Raw genomic sequence first — 18,498 nt, forward strand, 5'->3', positions numbered from 1 at the left:
CGGTTTTGACGGGCAGACAGGTCTAGATGCCTGCCTCCCGCCATGGAATCTGGAGGGGGCAGAGCCTTCCAGCTGCGAGCCAATACAGCTACGAGATGGGCCTGGGACCTGTGCTGGGCCAAGTGAGAAAATTCTCCCTGACTGTCGCCTCATGAGGGAGTGAAGGGGACTCTTCACAGCCACAGTGAAGCCCTTGGCAGCTGCCTGCAGATCTACCAAGGTTCCTACCCACTGGTCTGTGGGCCTGTAATATCTTTCCAATACCTATTTCCTTTCTCTTGAATTAGCCATTCCACTTATTTTCTTAAATTGCAAGAAAAATAGATGTTCACAGCAGATGAACAAAAGAATAACAGAAATGCAATACATTGAAGTTGGAGTTCTCTCCCCAGGAAAACCACTGTTATTCGTTTGTTATGTATCCTTACAAACCTTTTTCTAGCCATATACAGAGAGAGAGACTAGATCTCTAGAGAATTTGGGGTTATGGGAGATGGGAGGGATTATTACCCCAAAAAGGGATCCTATGAAATATATTCTTATTTATTCTTTCCCTCAGTGACCTAGTATAAACATTGTCAGTACATAGCGATCTGTGTCATTCCTTTTAATGGCTGCATAGTATTCCATTGGGTGAGCACAATTTAATCCTTATCTGTTGCCAGACATGAACATTGCCTCCAACTTTCTAGTATTACAAATAATGATGCAGTAAATATCCTTATACTTACATAATTTTGTATAACTGTGAAAATACCTCTGTAGGTAAGGACTGCATAGAAATCATTTCAGGAGCAAAGGATATACGCATTTAAAATTTTCATAAAAGACACTGCTAAATTGTCCTTCTGCAGTTACACCCACTTCCCAACAACGTAGGGAAGTACTCATTCCCTGCTCACCCCCCAGTTATAAATAGTTTAATATATTTTAGTAATTCAATAGATGGAAATCTTTGTTTCTCATATGCATTTCCCTATTGATGAGGATGCACATCTTTTTCAAAAATGTATTAGCCAATTTGCTTGTAGATTTTTTTCTTATTGCTTGATTTCTTCATGTATTAGAAATGTGAACATTTGGGGCGCCTGGGTGGCTCAGTCGTTAAGCGTCTGCCTTCGGCTCAGGTCATGAACCCAGGGTCCTGGGATCGAGCCCTGCATTGGCCTCCCTGCTCGACGGGGAGTCTGCTTCTCCCTCTCCCATGCCCCCTGCTTGTGTTCCTGCTCTCGCTGTGTCTCTCTCTGTCAAATAAATAAATAAAATCTTTTAAAAAAAAAGTGAACATTTTATCAGTTATATATTGCAATTATTCTCTCCAAATTAGTGATTTGTCTTAAATCTTGGTTTTGGTGTCTTTGGCTGCATATACATTCTTTATAATTTTTAAGATTTATTTATTTTAGAGAGAGAGGGGGGAAGCAGGGGGAAGGGGCAGAGGCAGAGGAAGAGAAAGTCTTAAGCAAACTCCTCGTTGAGTGCAGAGCCCAAAACAGGGCTCAATCTCACAACCCTGAGATCATGACCCGAGCGGAAACCAAGTCGGACACTCAACTGACTGCGCCACCTAGGCACCCCTACATTCTTTGTAATTTCTATAATTTTTTTCTTTATGGCTTTTGGGTTCCTGACCACACTCAAGAAAGTTCTCCCTGTCCCCAAACTATCCATCAACATACTGACACGCATTTTCCCCCAGAGGCGGCATGTTGTAATGGTTAGTTGTAGAAGTGGAAATTCTGGAGCTAGCTGCACTTCTTAGGTTCAGATCCTAGCTCTGGCTAATCTCTCTGTGCCTTCATTTTCTCATCGGTAACATGGGGTTGTGGTGGTGGGGATTAATGAGTTAATATATGGAAAGCATTTAGAATAGCGCCTAGCAGATAGAAAAACTCCTTCCTTTATAGTTGTTTTTTTTTTTTTTTTACATTTAGATCTTCACCTTTTCTGTTGCAGGATCTTTTCCTCAGGTGGAGAGCCAGTTTTATAAAATAGTCTGTTTTCCCACTGACTTGAAATGCTACCGTTAGAATAGACTGAGGAGCAGGTCATCCCGAGGAGGGCCCTACAAGGCTTGACCAGCGCGCAGCCCCCCATGATAACCGCACTTGAAAGGAGGCTAGTCAGTGAGTACTTGGGGGCCTCCATGGGATCCTGCTAAAGGCAGACGTTTTGAAGCTGAATTAATAATGTTCAGACACTCGGTGGCCTCTCCCCTCTGAGCCCCACCCAGACACAGGACCGAGAAGGTCACCCCGGTTACCCTGCGCGGTTGCCTGCTGAGGGAGGTGTTCTTGGGAAAGCAGGCCCAGGCTAAAGGTGTTACCACCAGCTACGTTCTCCAAAGTCGTCCTGGTAAGAGAGGAAGTGAAGCGAACTGTCCCGCTGAACTTGACACGAGGAGAAGAGAGAACGTGCCTCCAGGACGGATGCATTTAGCTGTGAAGGGCGGCTGGAGCCGGTGGGAGGTGTCTCCGGGGGGCGAGGCTTCTGTGCAGGAACCGTCTATGGTGGTGGGGCGGGCTGGGAACCGCCCGGGGTTCCGCTGCGGCTTTTCCTGGAAGACTCGGGCACACACACAGCAACTGCCTGGGGTGTGCTGCCCCCTCCTGGCCGAACGGGTGGGGCAGTCGGAGCACCTGCTGTTGCAGCAAAAAGCGAGGCCGCCATGCTAGCAGGGTCCTGTAACTCAAAAAACCCACCCCTCACACCCCGTGCGAGAGCTCGGCAGGCTGCCTGCTGACCTTCCATGGTGGCGGTGACGGCCGGTGGTGGCCCTCGGCTGCGAGGGGCCGATGCTGGTGCCCGCCAGGCAATGCCGAGCAAGCGGATCCCAACAGTGGGGTGAGCCCAGATAGAAAATGCAGATGGGCCAGTATGTAGCTTCCATCGTCAGATTCTCTCACAGCGGAACAGAGAGTAGTCCGGCTCGTGCACGAGCTCCCAATGCGGCAAGTCCATGCTGAAGAGAAGCTGGGGAAAAGGGCGTGAATCCGGGAAAGGCTCTGAAAAATAAACTGCTCTCACCCTACCTGCCCCTCCCACCCTCCTGCCCCAGCCTCTGGTAGCGGTAATGTCAAGCACCCAGAGATCTGGAGCACTGTCCGGGGGAGGACGGTGCTCCAGCATCCTTCTGACCCCAGGAGGGAAGGGAAACAAAGCCAAAGGGAGGTAAGCTTCAAACGTTAATGTGATCTTTATTCTACAGCACGTGTGGTATCTGCAGCCCCACAAGGATACAGAACACTCTATAAAACCAAACCCAACCACCCAAAACGACACTAGATGAAGATTTAACCCATAGGTATGACTCTTAAAAACACAACACAGTCTTGTTTGCTGTATTATGGGAAGAGCACAGGAGGGGAGAGTGAACGACTGAGGTTTGTGCCAAGGTAACTTCCTCTTGTTATTGCACTTTTATTCTACACACTTAGTATGTTACACTTTTATTAACACTGTAATAGACATTAGTCCTTTAAAACAAACAAAATATTACATAAGGATAAAAGACAACATGCTGTCCAGACCGGTTTCCTTCTCAACCCTCTGAGTCGGGTGGCCAGGTATTCCCATGGTCTCCACGTGCATCTCGACAGGACTGGATGTTAACAAAGCAGATGAAGTTAAAAATAAAACCCTTTTAAGAACAGCAGTGTTCCTTGCAACCTCCAAAGGAGTTTGCGATGCAAGTTTCTGAAGGTTGCTCCCTCCTCACCCACTTAAATACAGCGCTAGCCCTAACCGTCCCCCCCTATATTTAGAAGGATAAACCCACTTTTTTCTTTTAAAGAAAAAGTGGGTTATTTGATCCAGCAAATCCAGAAGTCAAACTTTGAAAACTCAAAGAAAGCAACTACTCTTTTGGCGAAGGACTCTTCAAGGGCCCTTTATCCTGCTGCGAAGCAGTCTGGGCTTCGGAGACTCCCTGATTAGCCAGATGAACAGCGAGCCTACCTCCTCTCCAAAGCGAGGCCACAGGGGACCTCTGCCCCCTTAGTGCTACTATAATCACCGATCCCTCTTGGCTTCTCAGTGCTAAATAGTAAGCCAAAAAAAAATAAAGTGTCATTCAGTGCAGTTACTACTTTGGAGCCCTGCCGCCCCAAACCCCTTCTCCCGTCTGGAAACAACTTCCAAGCCATCTTTGGTAGCTCAGCAAAGATGCACCAAGATGCACCGGAGAGCTGACACGTACTGGGGGAGAGTTCTACCGGTCCCCCCGTTTCCATCTGTGGCAGTAATATGTCCTTTCCTTCACTGTTTCCTTGAATTTTAGTGTTAAAAATTAGGAGAAGCTGCTACATAGGCTCTGTCCCCTTGAAATTGATGGAGTCACAAGTGATTCTCTTTGGTCTGGGAAGAACCCGCACAGCCCTCCTTCCTAGAGAAGTGGAAGGCTTGCTCAATCAATGAGCCACTCTCTACAGAGGGTCAAGGAACTAGGGCCCACCCGTGGAAACCTCAGCCAGACAAGCATTCCCCAACTCATGCCAGACTGACCTCCCTGCCAGCTCCCTAGGCATAGGGTCAGCCGCTCCGGGGCCCCACGCTCCGCCATGTCTTGATTGCTCTGCAAGAAGGTCCCTCACTCAGTTCTGAAGTAACGCAAGTGACTGGACTTCAAGCGTGTTAAAAATGGCCAGGTGATCATTTTCAGGCTGGGGTAAGTTGCCCTAATGAAGTTGATTAGAAGGACAGAACACAGTAAGGGTAACCCGTCCCATCCTTCCTCTTCCCCCAGCCACAATCTCACCTCACCACTCGGGAGCACATACAACCAAAGCTAGGAGGTAAAATCTTTAGGACTTTGGTCTTGTTGAGCCCGCTACAGCCCAAGTGCCCCCAGACTTCTTTGAATACCTAGTGTCTTCCCAAGTAATATACAGTACAGTACATTTCATGGCATTCCATCACTTTAGTAATAATGGGTGCCAAGGAACAAAGAATGCCAAATTAGCTGACAATGTTATAAAACAAAAGCAAAGTATGTACGTGTTATATATATGTATTCCCACACTCAGCCCGCTGAGTGTTCAAATAACACCTCCAAATATCTCTACATGGACTTTGGCTGGCCTGGAGATCTTCAGGAATATCTTGCACCTTTTCTCAAAATACTTTTTTGTAATGAATTGTTAACACAACTACTGTCTTACTTAGCATTAGTCCCTCCCATCCTCCCTTCTCACTCAGGCAAAAAATGTGGGAATCTGCTAGGAAACTGGTGCCTGAGAGCAGATTAAGCTGCAGGGAGGGGACAAACTGAAAAGGGACACTGGGTAGAGGAAAACCTACCCCCCCCCCCACGAGCCCCTGCATGAATGGGGGTAGGAACTAAGACTTTGGAAGAATGTTAGAAATGTGGCTTCCACAACGTAAGCACGGACTCCTGATTTGAGCTGGAGTAAAGGAAGAGTCTCTGGGAAAGGGAACTATAGAAGATCTTTCCTGAAATTTCGTACAGAACAGACTGATTTTTCGGCAGGTAGACACTATTCACCTCTCCTTTTTAAACTGGAAAACCTGGCTTCCTGGAAGCCCCATCATAGTCCCCAGGAGGACAAACAAGTTAATGCAGACAAGAATAGAGTGACTTGAAGAAGTAAAGCTACAAATGGCTGTTAACAATTCTAAGAGATCTACTGAACATTCCACCAGAACAAGGCTGGAGCTCATATAGAACCCAAAGACACTGGGTCGGTCACTTTATTGTTTGCAAGTAAAAAGTTTCTTAGCACTATACGGAGTTTCTAAAGGGCTCCAAGTGCTTGGAGGCTTACTACGCTCAAGTGTATCATCATCAGAGCCCAGCAGAGTCAAAGAGTGAAAACTGAACTTTAAGAGTTATATGAAAAATTTCTTGTAGATGCCATTTATACTCAATGTTTAAGAGATGGTCATTCTCTCAGAAACAACCCTACAAAATTCTAGCAGCAAATCTGCCCATTTCCTTACACACCTACTCAGGGACCTGCTTCACAGACTTGGGGGCCAGGCACAGGGGAGAGACCACAGTGCTTGGAAATTAGGCAGATGGACGGAGGCTACTCACCTCCACTGTCTATTCCTTCACCCACCTGGTGTTCTAAATCAAATGGACCATCTCGGTTGAGTGAGGCTTTAAGTCAAGATCTGAGATGCATCAACATGTAAATTGTCCCCCTCCAGAATTTCCCCACCTAGGCACACTTCCTGACACACGCTCCAAAAGCCCACCAGCACGCCTCCCAGCCGAAGGGGAGGGGAACCGTCCCAGACGCGCACACACAGATGTGAGAGGAACACACAGAGCTACAGAAAGCATTCTCTTTCATCTGGTGCTTTCCTTCTCAAGTTATATTCAAAATAAAGTAAAATGAAGGGACGAGTTGCAAAAGAAATCTCGGTTAAAAAGCTCATTGATGGAATTTAAAAACATCAGTGTGTTAGATTCAAACACAAAAATGGGAATTTTTGATTCTTCTAAGTTTTAGAAACAACCTGGTATCCTCCTAGTAGGTTTGCAGGGAAGCCCACGGCCTCCAGATCACTGCCCATGTCTCCGGTCTCACCAGTTACTCCGTACCGGTCAGTTTTACTCAGATACTCATCCCCAGATACCATGTTAACTAGAGTTTCCCCATCTTGAGACCAAAAACGGGGGGGAAAAAATCAAGACCAAAGGGAAGAAGAAGAGATTCTATCCTGGGGTTAGCAGTAACTCAAAATCCAATCACATATGTATATATATACATGTGTGTACACGTTTTTTTTTCTTTTTGTGGCCTCTTGGTGATGTGACCGTGACACCCACCCCCAGAAGTCAGTCCTCTAAATGTAAACACACTGGCACCAGAAGGAACAGACAGCTCTGTTTCCAGCCCCCTCACTGGGGCCTCTGGCCGCTGCAACCTGAGATCCGGGTGCGGGGAGCAGCAAGTTGCTGTTTTGCTCCTATGTTCTCACAATCCCGGAACTAAGTTCAAATTTCCTAAGGGTCCTGACGATGCGATAGAACCAAACTATTCCTAGCTAGAGCCAAAATTACGAAAATTATAGTTTTTAATACTATCGCCACTGCAGTGCCCCGCCTGTCTTAGCAACATACAGTGAACAGACAATTGGTACATTTGCCTCCTTTTCAGTTCTGAGGCTGGAACATTGCATTCTTCGGCGTTTACGTGTCCTAGACAATCTTTTGCTAATGGGATGGCTTGGGGCATCAGTGAGCTGCTGAACGTGACCCACAGCCAGCCAACTCTTCACTGTCCAGGAGGCATCGCTGCCTGGGAAGGTCTCAAGCTGCCCAGCAAGCATCAGTTCCCTCGGGAGCTCTCTGAATAAATGTCAAATTCTTCCCATGGCCAAAAGGTGAGGGGAAGGAAAGAAATAGAGAGTAAAGGAGAAAGGTCTTTGCTTTCAAGTAGAATCATCGAGTCCTCTGTTTGGCTGCTCAGAATTTGACTTGCATAGCCGGTCCATGATGCCCTGGAGCATGGGCTGGACGATGCCCAAGAGAGGTCTCTGAGAGGGGTCCCCGTCCCAGCAGGCCTCCATCAACTGCCAGCACTCCTCGTCAAACACAGGAAGACGCTCTGGCCGGGCCCCTGGAGAAAGGCACATGGAAACAAGGCCAGGGTCAGTGAGAGGGGGCCCGTGCCACGATGAGGCCCGACCAGCTCGCAGACTGATCGCCCAAGTGGGGCTCCGGAGTTCTGGCTTCAACTGCAAACACTGAGGTCAGAACCTAGTAGTAACGGTGACAACAAACTGGAATGCACTGGCATAGGAAGTTGAAGAATTGGAAATGTTCAAGAAAAAAGCCTTCTTGAAACAGTTCAGTACAGGGACGCCTGGGTGGCTCGGTCGGTTAAGCGTCAGCCTTCGGCTCAGGTCATGATCCCAGGGTCCTGGGATCGAGCCCCGCATCGGGCTCCCTGCTCAGCGGAGAGCCTGCTTCTCCCTCTGCCCCTCCCCCTGCTTGTGTTCCCTCTCTCTCCCCACCTCTCTCTCTGACAAATAAATAACTAAAATCTTAGGAAAAAAAAAGAAAGAAACAAACAGTTCAGTACAGTACTGCCTGAAAGCGAAGGCCTGACTTCAGTGTCTTTCCTGGATTCCGTGACGGTATGTGGTCCCGCTGCTCTCAGCGGTGGTGATGGTGGGGGTGGTGGGGAGTCAGGACAAGGTAGGGCTTGTGGCTCTTACCTCTCCGCACGTTGTTCCAGAGATGGTCTTTGCTGGCACACCTCTCAAATGCTTCAGGGAGCTTGACAGAGCCCGAGCAGATATACCAGAAGAGAATGCCAAAGGCGTAGACATCGACGGAATTATCGTACTTCCCTGGAGCGAGAAGGGGCGAGACAGTGAGCCAGGGACGGAGAGCAGCTGCATCCCCACTCACGGGGTCTGCAGAGGTCTCCACACCTTTTTTCCTAAAGCTTTTAACATCCATTGCCTCCCCTAAGAACCCCGGTTGGCAGGACCGTTGACAACGCCCATCTTATTACACCCCAAACCACAGCACGGGGAGGGCAGCGCTAGATACCAGGAGAGCTGAGGCTGGAGCCTGACAAAGGAGGAGGACAGGCCTCTGATTTTGATGGAACACTGCTCGCTTCGGCAGCACATAGACTAAAATTGGAATGATTTTGATGGAACAGCCAAAAAGACTCATCCTGAAAGGTCGGATTAGGGAAATAAGGCTGGGAAACAGGTGGGTGGGTAGATTGGAACCAGAAGGTAAAGATTTTTAAAAAGTCAGACAGAAAAGTCTCGATTCGATGGACAGCAGGAAGTCCCTTATGTTTTAGGGCAGCAGGTGACACAAAGAACGTATTTTGGAAAAGGTTCTTCTGTCAGCAATAGGACTGCAGAGAAACAATACAGGGAAATGAAATACGAAGTCGCCAAAAGAAAATGAAAGCAGTGGCTACAGAACTTCTTTAAGAAGTAAATCCAGAGGAAGAGACACGCTGCGTGCGCGCTCGGCTGCGCTGTGGCTCCAGCCAGCCCCAATCCTTCGGTGCCCGACTCCGCGGAGGGCCGGGGGCAGCGCTGTGCGCGAGGCTAACGAGCGGAGGCCGCGCAGGGCGCCGATCCCAGCTCCTCCCCGCGCCGCCGAGGGGCCCGCCGTGACCTTCGCGTCCGCCTCGGCAACGCCGCAACCATGCCCCGTCCGTGAGGCTCGAGCCCTCGGGTCCTCGCCCGGCCCCTCTCCGCTGCTGGTCGCGGGTGTTCCGTTGATCACACGATCTCGCCCGCTCCCCGCTGGAGCTGCCCTGGCACCCGCCGCATCACCAGCAGCCTGCTCCCGGACACGAGCCCCACTGCTCTGCCCACTCGAACCCCTCCACCTCCCGCTGCTAAGCTAACCTTCCACGAACGTGTTTTCTGCCCGCGCCTGCGCACAAGCTCAAGTTCCTCACGGCCCCCACACCGAGCCTTCGCTCCTCCGCGCAGAGTTCAAGCTCAGAGCATCTCATCTCCAGCCTTGTCTGCTGTTACTCCCCACCTGGATTTCCTTCCTGTCGTGCTGATGCTGCAATTTTCCTATTTCCCTTTCCCCAGCCTCCAGAATGTTCTCTCCTTCGTGACACATGGTTAGATTCTAGAGCCAGAAAAACCTAGATTCCAATCCCAGCTCCATCATCTCTAGTGTTTTGGGGTGGCTTTCTGAAGTTCACCAATCTGGACTCGACTTTATCTGTGACGTGGGCATAAAAATCCATCACCATCACCACAGAAGGGCCGTGAGGATTAAATGGAACAAAATATATGAAAAAGCATACTCATGCTGCCCAGCTCAAAGAGCACACTTCCTACGGGTTCCCTTCCCACAGACCAATTTTTCCAGACCTGACTCAAGTTCCACCCAACATCTCACTTCTACACAAAACTGTCAAACATTTCAACCTTCATCACCTGTCTGAACACCGTCACGTTAGGTGGCACCCATTTTAGTGCCTTGTCACACACTGTCCTATACTGCTTCCTAATTATCCTACCTCTCTCAGTGCATCTCTGTCATCTGCAAGTTCCTTAATGATCAGGGCCAACTCCTGACATATAGAAACCATTCAATCAGTATTTACTGATCAACCAATTGGCTGATTACGGCAATTATGGCGCGAACAGCCGGAGAAACCTGCACAAGAAGACCTGGTGTCTCCCGTGTGCATTTTTCCTTCTCCCCTGCCCTGCCTTAGAGGTCTCCCTCCTCTGCTTCTCCCTTGCCTGCACCAGATCTGCCAGGAGTACTTGTGGATACTACTTAGCCCAAGGGGTAGCCCTCAGGGTTTAAGTACGGAGCCCTGCTGAAGCCCACTCCCTGCCCCACGGCTTACCTGTGAAAAGTTCAGGGGCCATATGGATTGGCGTCCCCACAATGCTGCCTGACATCATGGCCTCTGGCTTGCAGAATCCTAAGTCAGTGATCTTGGCACGGTTCTGCTTGTCCAGCTGCCAACAAAGCAGGGCGAGAGTGAGCCTGCGTCGGATCCTGCACACAGCTCTCAGATGCACAGTCAAGCTCAGAAGCAGGCGTCTACCTTCAAGTAGCACTTAATTAAGCCTTCCTGTCTCCAGATTTGTTCCCACTCCTGTCTTCTCCCCAGACTGTCAGCAACCTGGATGGCAGGGGCTATCTTCTTTGCCTTTGTATCCCTCGCCCTTAGCATAGTGCCTGGCACATCACAGAAACTTAGTAAGTCTTGGAAGAATGAATAAAGCGAAAGACACCGAGGAAAGTATTTCAGTTCCTGATGATTCTCCTCGGACCTCCAGACCCCAGGGCAGAAAGTCACGAAGGAAGAAGGCTGAGGTCCTCTGGTCAGCTGAGGAGAGTTGCTTGAATTCCCTGCAGTTTCCTTTCCTAAAGGCCCAAGAGAATAAATCTGTGCCTCATTTGACTATTGATAAGCCTCTCAGGTTTCAGCCTATGATTTTAGGGCAATCTCTCCCTTCCCCCACACTGCTGTCATCTTTATATATATCATGTACGTGTTGCCAGACACACCTTGATGATATCCAATACAGCTTCAAGAGGAGTAGGTCAGAAGATTCTTCAGAACTGAGATACCAGGACTGGTGGGTTCATGATCACCTTCCCTTTGACGGTGCATTTACCCATCTCAGCCCTTATCCAGAACCTCTGACCAAACTCTAAACAACAACCAGACCTGGAATCCTCAAAAACATCACAAAAGCAAAAAAGGGCAGAAGGACTATTCTAGATTAAAGGAGGACAGGAAAACATGACAACAAAGTACACTGTTTGATCCCTGGAGTGACCCTGGATCGATCAAACAAACGGACTGTGTCTGGGTAACTGGGAAATGTTAATATAAACTGTTTGTTTATTAACTAACAGTATTGTATTGACGTTAAATTTCTTTGGTGTGATAATAGCATTTTTATTACACAGAAAAATGTCCTTTATAGGAGATACGAGCTCAAGTATTTAGGAGTACTGTGCTATCTGTAGCTTACTTTCCTACAGTTGAGTAAAAAAGTGTGTGTGTGTGTGTGTGAGAGAGAGAGAGAGAGAGAGACTGAGGAACAGAGAGAGATGAACCCCGGAGAAAGAGACCATGAATCAGATGAACGATATGTGGGTCTCCATCAGACCACTGTTGTGTACGTTTACATGTCCACAACAGTGTTGGGAGAAAAAACTTTAAGCAACAGAAGCCTGGTCTAGGAGGCAGCCTGACACTCCCCAAACCTTACATCCAAGATGCCATCAACCCATCTGCTGTCAACTCCAGTGCGTTCCCGGCAGGTGCGCCCCGCGATCCCACTCACATGTAGGAGGACCCTCCGACAGCCACTTAAGCCACAGAGACAGGGCGTTATCTCGGGGAAACAGCTCTACTTACCAGGACATTTTTTAGCTTGATATCACGGTGCACGAGTCCCTGGCTGTGCAGGAAGCGGATCCCTTCCACCACATCTAGTGCTATCTGCAGACGGGTCTCCAGCGTCAGCCCAGCCTTGGGGAGACAAAAGGGCTCACTCATCACTAACAAGACAACTCCTCAGTCCAGCGTGCTTAAACCCACTAAGAGCTCCTTCTGCGGGGCGCTGCAAGGCAGCCGGTGCTGGGGCACACAGAGGACAAGGGCAGAGAAGCAGGCGGGAAGAAAGGAAGAGGAAAGCAGTTAGAAGGAAGCCGAGGGAGAGCAAGGAAGGACAAGCTGTGAGGCCCGATAACACTGCCTGGAGGCCGCATGCAGCGGCCGGATGACCCCACATGGCACTAGAGGGGGCGCAGGCCAACACCCGGAGGCGTGAGCTCATTTCCAAGCCCCGAACAGACTCCGGAACTGCCCTTGAGGCTCAAAGTAGTGCTAGGTCTCGGGGCGTCTGCCCGGCTCAGTCGGTAGAGCATGTGATTCTTGAGCTCGGGGTTGTGAGTTCGAGCCCCATGTTGGGCGTAGAGATTATTTTTTAAAAATTAAAAAATAAAAGTATTAAAAAAAAAAAAAGGATTTCTAGGTCTCTCGGGCAGAATGCCTTCCACTGCTTTGTAGGCCTGGTTAGCCCAGGTTTGGCTTTATGGATTCAAATATCAAAGTCACTCATCTTACTTTTACCATGCCTCCAGCTTAGGGCCTCTTGAATTCCAGAGAACATTACATCACTCATCCAGAAGCTCAGCGCACTTGTGGGAAAGCATCAGACAGTGCTGAGCCTAACTCCTCTGAAATGAAGAGGGTGAGCCAGCGGGAGAGTCATTTCCTCCATCCTACTGATTTCTCATGGCTCTTGCAATCATTTCTAAGGATTCCTGTCTTCTATCCAGAAGCTTCCATGTAATCTGTGAGAAGGGACCTACCCAGATACTCTGTGATTAGCTTCCCCCTGTCCCACCCAGCCCCCATGTAGGGACCAGAAAAAGGAATGTCTCCACGTCCCTTGTGGTTGCTTTGGGTGAAGGAAACTCGACATCGAACTGAGGGTACTTCACCTTCACTCAAAATCTTTCAACAGCGGGGCGCCTGGGTGGTTCAGTTGTTAAGCGTTTGCCTTTGGCTCAGGTTGTGATCCCAGGGTCCTGGGATCGAGCCCCACATCGGGCTCCCTGCTCGGCGGGAGGCCTGCTTCTCCCTCTCCCACTCCCCCTGCTTGTGTTCCTGCTCTCACTATCTCTCTCTCTGTCAAATAAATAAATAAAAATCTAAAAAAAAAAAAATTTCAACAGCATTTCATGGTGTACAACGGAATTTGAAGTCTATGGAAATTCTTAATTTTGGTGTTCTGTAATTTCTTCTCAAGATTTTTTTGCACATCATGCCCCTCTATTCCCAGACAGCCGCTCCAACATGACTAGTGTCCTTCAAATGCTCTGGGCATTATGCTATTCCTTCCTGCTGGTACGGCCTCTTCTTTCTACCTGCCCAAATTTTACCCATCAAGGTGGATTTATCACACTCAAACACCAAATCTTAATGAAATATTCACCGACAGCAAGTCTCTTAAAAGCTTCTGGCAATTACACCTTTTTTTTTTTTTTTTAAGTAAGCTCTATGCCCAACATGGGGCTTGAACTCAGGACCCCAAGATCGAGAGTCACATGCTCTACCGACTGAGTCAGTCATGTGCCCCTGGCAATTTCACTTTTTGATATCCCCTTATAGTGCTTAACACAGGGTCTTGTACAAAGTAGTCACTAATAAATATTTGTTGACTAAACAACAAACACTCGCTGTACCCATCAAGAGCAAAAAAAGAGGAAAAATAGCAAAGTTACAGGATGCTTTTCTGTTCTTCTGAGTTGTCTAGATTTTTACCACCACAAGAGGTAAAAGTGGTGAACTGGCAGTACTCTGGATATAAACTGGGCCAAAAAATCGATTCTGAGAAATGTTTAAGGTTTTTTGGAAATAAGGGTAATAAAGCTTGATTATTGCCAAAAAATGTCTTGTGAAAGCCAGCAGGTCTGGCTAAACAAGAACAGAAGGCCGGCCAGAGAGGAGCCCGCGGGTGTGGCTCCGGCCGCGCCCAGCCCCCTCTTCCTGCCTCACCTTCAGCCCAGTGTAGAGGTCCCGGTGCAGCCGCTCCATGATGAGCAGCACAGCAATGCTGGAGCCGCCGCCGTAGCTGTAGTCGATGACCGAGCCGTGCAGATCCACCAAGCGCTCGTGCTTCGGCAGAGACCTGGTGCGAACGAGAGAGGCCGGGGCTGCAACGCTCCGGCTCCAATCGCGACAGCGTGCTGCCACATAGGCAGGAGTCCCCTGAGACCACTCTTGTCCAGGGCCAGACGTCGTGGCCCTCAGTGCAGAGGGAGGGCCAAGAGAGTGGCCTCTCTAACAAGGAGTCGGAATTACGGAATCTAAAGACTGACAGGCCTTAAGGACTAAGAAGTCAAACGGAAGGCAGAGTCTGAGAAATCGGGATGGTAGGGAAAGGGAAGAGACCATGAAGGCCTGCAAGAGAGCACATTTCTGGGCCCAACACAGAAACACTGGCTACAACATCTGGGGACACAGGAAGGGAGAGACACGGCGTGCTGTAGCTCTTGGTACATGACCTTGGTACAAAAGCCAGGCTTCTGGCTTCTTCTCTGGATCTTCTCCCATAGAGATGAATGACAGGAGAACCTACCTCATGTAGTGGAACTCCAAAGCCAGGTCATTCCAGTGCTTCTCATCTGGAGGGACGACCGACTTGAGGGCACAAGGGAAGTGTCCTCCCCAATTGTCACACAGGTACACCACACCATATTGGCCCCGGCCTAGCTCCTGTCCCAGTTTAGGTTTACCTATCAAGTATGGACACAGAGATAAGGCAGGAGGAATGAGAACTTGCTGGGCAACCTCCCTAAGACTCTTAGACATGTGGGGCACCTGGCTGGCTTGGTCAGTGGAGCACGTGACTCTTGATCTCGGGGTTGTGGGTTCGAGCCCCACATTGGGTGTACAGATTACTTAAAAATAAAATCTTGAAGACTGCAGATGAAAAAATATATAAAATATCTTGTTAAAAAAAAAAGATTCTTAGGGTGCCTGGGTGGCTCAGTCAGTTAAGCATCTTCCTTTGGCTCAGGTCATGATCTTGGGGTCCTGCAATCATGCCCCACGTCGGGCTCCCTGCTCAGCTGGGAGTCTGCTTCTCACTCTGCCCCCGTGCTCGTGCTCTCTTGCTCGCTCTCTCTCTCAAATAAATAAATAAAATCTTTTAAAAAAAAAAAAGATTCTTAGACGTGGACCTAGGAGTAGGAAGTCATAATTATGCTTGGGGAAGAAATTCTGATGCTACTGGAAACTAGTAGAAAGTAACCTAACTGGTCCGATTTAAATAAACTTCAGTCATGTTGTCTGAATTGTATAAATAGCAGGACCAGACTTTAGGAATTCAGAAACACATCAGGGGGTGCTGAGGCAGCTTTGCAAGGAAGCAGCTTTAGACACTGGGATTTTCCAAGGTAGAACATGAGAATGTCAGGTATCCAGAACCTTCTTCCCATTTCCTTGGGAAAAACAAGGACTCACGATGCAGCAAGACGTCCTGTAAAGAACGGCTTTCCAAAGAAAGGCGAGCCAGGCGTGGGGCATGATCTTTCCGAACCTTCAACCACAGATCTTCTGTTTTCTCCAACCGGCCTGAGTGGCCAGCTTCTAGCTGGGAGGGAAACAGAAAAAAGTCATGTGACTTATCAAGTCCCCAGCTTGGCTTCCTCACCTATTATATGGGGTAATAACAGCTACCTCCTAAGGGTAACTGTGAGAGTTATACAAGACGTCCATAACGTGACTGGTACACAGTGAGCTCTTGGTAAGTAATAACTGTTCCTCCTGGATGCATACCCACATCCCCATACCCCACACTCTACACACATGTACACATGACCTTGGCACATGACACATGTACACATCCACCCCAAGGGGACAAGCAGATGTCACATAACTGGATGCATACCCACATCCCCATACCCCACACTCTACACACATGTACACATGACCTTGACACATGACACATGTATACATCCACCCCAAGGGGACAAGCAGATGTCACATAACTGTGAACCAGTATGAGAGTTACAAAGTCATCCTTTTTCTGACTCATTCCTAAAATACTAAATAACTTAAATAAAATTCCTACCCCCCCTTTTTTAAAGATTTTATTTATTTCTTTGACAGAGACACAGTGAGAGAGGGAACACTAGCAGGGGGAGTGGGAGAGGGAGAAGCAGGCTTCCTGAGGAGCAGGGAGCCCGATGCGGGGCTCAATCCCAGAACCCTGGGATCATGACCTGAGCTGAAGGCAGACGCTTAACGACTGAGCCACCCAGGCGCCCAGAATTCCTACCCCTTGATTTTCATTCCTCACTCAGTGAAATGGGGAGAAATTAACTGAGTTCCCTCCATGTTCCCTGGAGTTAGAAAAATCTCCACATGAAAAATGTACTGATGAAACTTCCCATAACATAATATTATCGTTTAATAGCCAGGAAGAAAATATACTGATCATTTTATAAAAATTATATGAAGAGCAGTGGGCAAAATGTTCCCCAGCAGGTAGGTTCTTCTCTCTCTTCCCACACACCCACCTGCCGTAATGAGGCCGCAAAAGCTTCGTGAGAACTGTTGAGCCGGGTCCGGAACTGGCTACAGATGCTCTTGGCCAACTTGGAGGCACTGAGGCTCTCGATGGCTTCCTGGGCCACCTTCCTCTTCCATTCCAGCGTGATGGCAGGTGGGCTCACCCACGTGATGCGCTGGATGATCTGCAGGATGAGGTCAGTGAGAACACTCAAGGGTGGGAGACAGGAGCCACCAGAAAGAACCAACGCCCTTCCCCTCGGGCCTAGCCAGTCGTTAGGAGCAGGCTATGAAGAATGGAGCCACGTGATGGCCAAGACTCCTCGCCAATTCCATCGACCTCAGAATCAGGGCTCAGACCAAGGGAAAGCATCAAGGAACACTAGGCCTAGTCTACGTGCTCACAAGCCCTCACTATGTACAGTTAGTGCCAGGGTGCCTGAGAATTCTCTTTCTGAACCTGGTATGGAAAAAGAGCCACATCAAATTCAGGAAAAGAAACCACACAAATGGCCTCTGGCAACAAAGCTTGGGTCTGAGAAAACATTCAAGCTGGGAAAAAGGAATATGAAGAAGCTAGTGAAGGAGAGTTTTATGGCTGCATAAAATTTCATTTAAATGCACTATTTTAAGCATTAAAGGGGCACTGTTCCTAATTATTTCAGAATAGGTGCAAATCAGAACTCTCCCGGGCAGACAAACCAGGACAAATGGCCACCCTACACCAACAGAATATCCTAGACATCAGTCGCTATTAGTGCTTAAGGTTCATCTGAGCCAACGAGGGGCGGAAAATGTTTCTCTACGGAAGCTCCACCTGTTTGATTTGCTCCCATAGCATCCTTGTAACCGAGGACCCTGAGTGAAACGTAACTTCAACGTGATAGGCGGCATTTAAGATCTGAAAGAGAACACACAAAAGAAAATCAAGATGCCCTGAGCAGAGTGGCCGATTAAAAAATGTGATAAATAATATTTACTTAAAGCACAGAGTCCTGTTTCAAGGTTCCCAAATATATCCTTCCATAAACGTGCAGGGTCTACATGGGTTGATCATTTATTTTGTGACTCTTTGGGCCCCTTTACTTCCATCTTCACCGCCCTGCATGTTGCCTTAACTGCGATTTTGCAGTTCACAAGCACCTCTGATGGGCAGGGGCCATGTGACGGGAAAACGAAATAAAATTCCAATCGGATGGGCAAAAAGGTGAAAGGGAAATTCTTGGCTAGCTTGAGGTCAGGCTTGCGGGTGGGCTCTGTTTCCTGTGTTATCTGTGACGTGGCGTCTAACCGGTCTTCGAGTACCTGTTTGAGATAATTACTGGTGATGTGAACAGAGACGTCCTGGGACTTCTCCAGGCTCTGCAGACAGCGTTCCAGGGTCCCGACGAAGCTCTCGCGCAGGTAATCCACTGAGCTGATCAGCTTGCTAGCCACTGCCTGATTGAGCCGGGAGATGATGAGCTCCTGGATCTGCCGGATGCAGCATTTGATTTCTCTGGTGCCCACTGCCTCTCCATTCTCGGGGACAATGACATCTGTGGAGGCAGAGAGAGAAGCCAGTTGGCTGTGAGGGGAAGGGGCAGGCACTCAGAATAAAGGCCTCTCCCCATCAAAGCCACGGAGCTGCCATGACGATGGCTATAAAACACACGGCTGGCTGGCGAACTCTGACCCTCGGCGTGATCCGGGGCCACGCGGTCCTCTACTAACTAGGGCATCTAAGGATCCTGAGAAGGAGCAACTGTGTCTAGAATGAGCCTATTGATTTTGTCCGCTTTTATGTCACTTTTATAGGACAGGTGGAATATTTATTGAGTGCAGACTATTTGAGAGGCACCATAATAAATATTTTATATATGTAATCGAATTTAATCCTCACGATAACTTTGTCAGGTGGGTATTACTGGTCATATTTTATAGGTCAGGAAACAACCTCAAGGAGAGGACAGAGGGGGCACTGGGAAGG

The 18,498-nt window shown here is 48.6% G+C and overlaps 1 protein-coding gene across 2 annotated transcripts in view; it reads right to left on the minus strand.

The window, feature by feature from the left end:
- Positions 1-3,177: 3,177 nt before the first annotated feature.
- DSTYK (dual serine/threonine and tyrosine protein kinase) overlaps positions 3,178-18,498 on the minus strand; it is a 60,854-nt gene continuing 45,533 nt past the window's right edge. For both annotated transcript variants that reach the window (XM_078078299.1, XM_036123872.2), the window contains exons 4-13: positions 17,835-18,067; positions 17,347-17,430; positions 16,538-16,714; positions 15,480-15,609; positions 14,593-14,749; positions 14,010-14,142; positions 11,862-11,975; positions 10,329-10,443; positions 8,191-8,325; positions 3,178-7,589 (exon numbers count right to left, since the gene is read on the minus strand). In XM_078078299.1, the coding sequence (XP_077934425.1) occupies positions 7,402-7,589; positions 8,191-8,325; positions 10,329-10,443; positions 11,862-11,975; positions 14,010-14,142; positions 14,593-14,749; positions 15,480-15,609; positions 16,538-16,714; positions 17,347-17,430; positions 17,835-18,067 (1,466 nt within the window). In that variant the 3' untranslated portion in view covers positions 3,178-7,401. The remainder of the gene's footprint in view (positions 7,590-8,190; positions 8,326-10,328; positions 10,444-11,861; positions 11,976-14,009; positions 14,143-14,592; positions 14,750-15,479; positions 15,610-16,537; positions 16,715-17,346; positions 17,431-17,834; positions 18,068-18,498) is intronic.

The sequence above is a fragment of the Halichoerus grypus genome, chromosome 7 (genome assembly GCF_964656455.1).
Source record: "Halichoerus grypus chromosome 7, mHalGry1.hap1.1, whole genome shotgun sequence".
Taxonomy (NCBI): Eukaryota; Metazoa; Chordata; class Mammalia; order Carnivora; family Phocidae; genus Halichoerus; species Halichoerus grypus.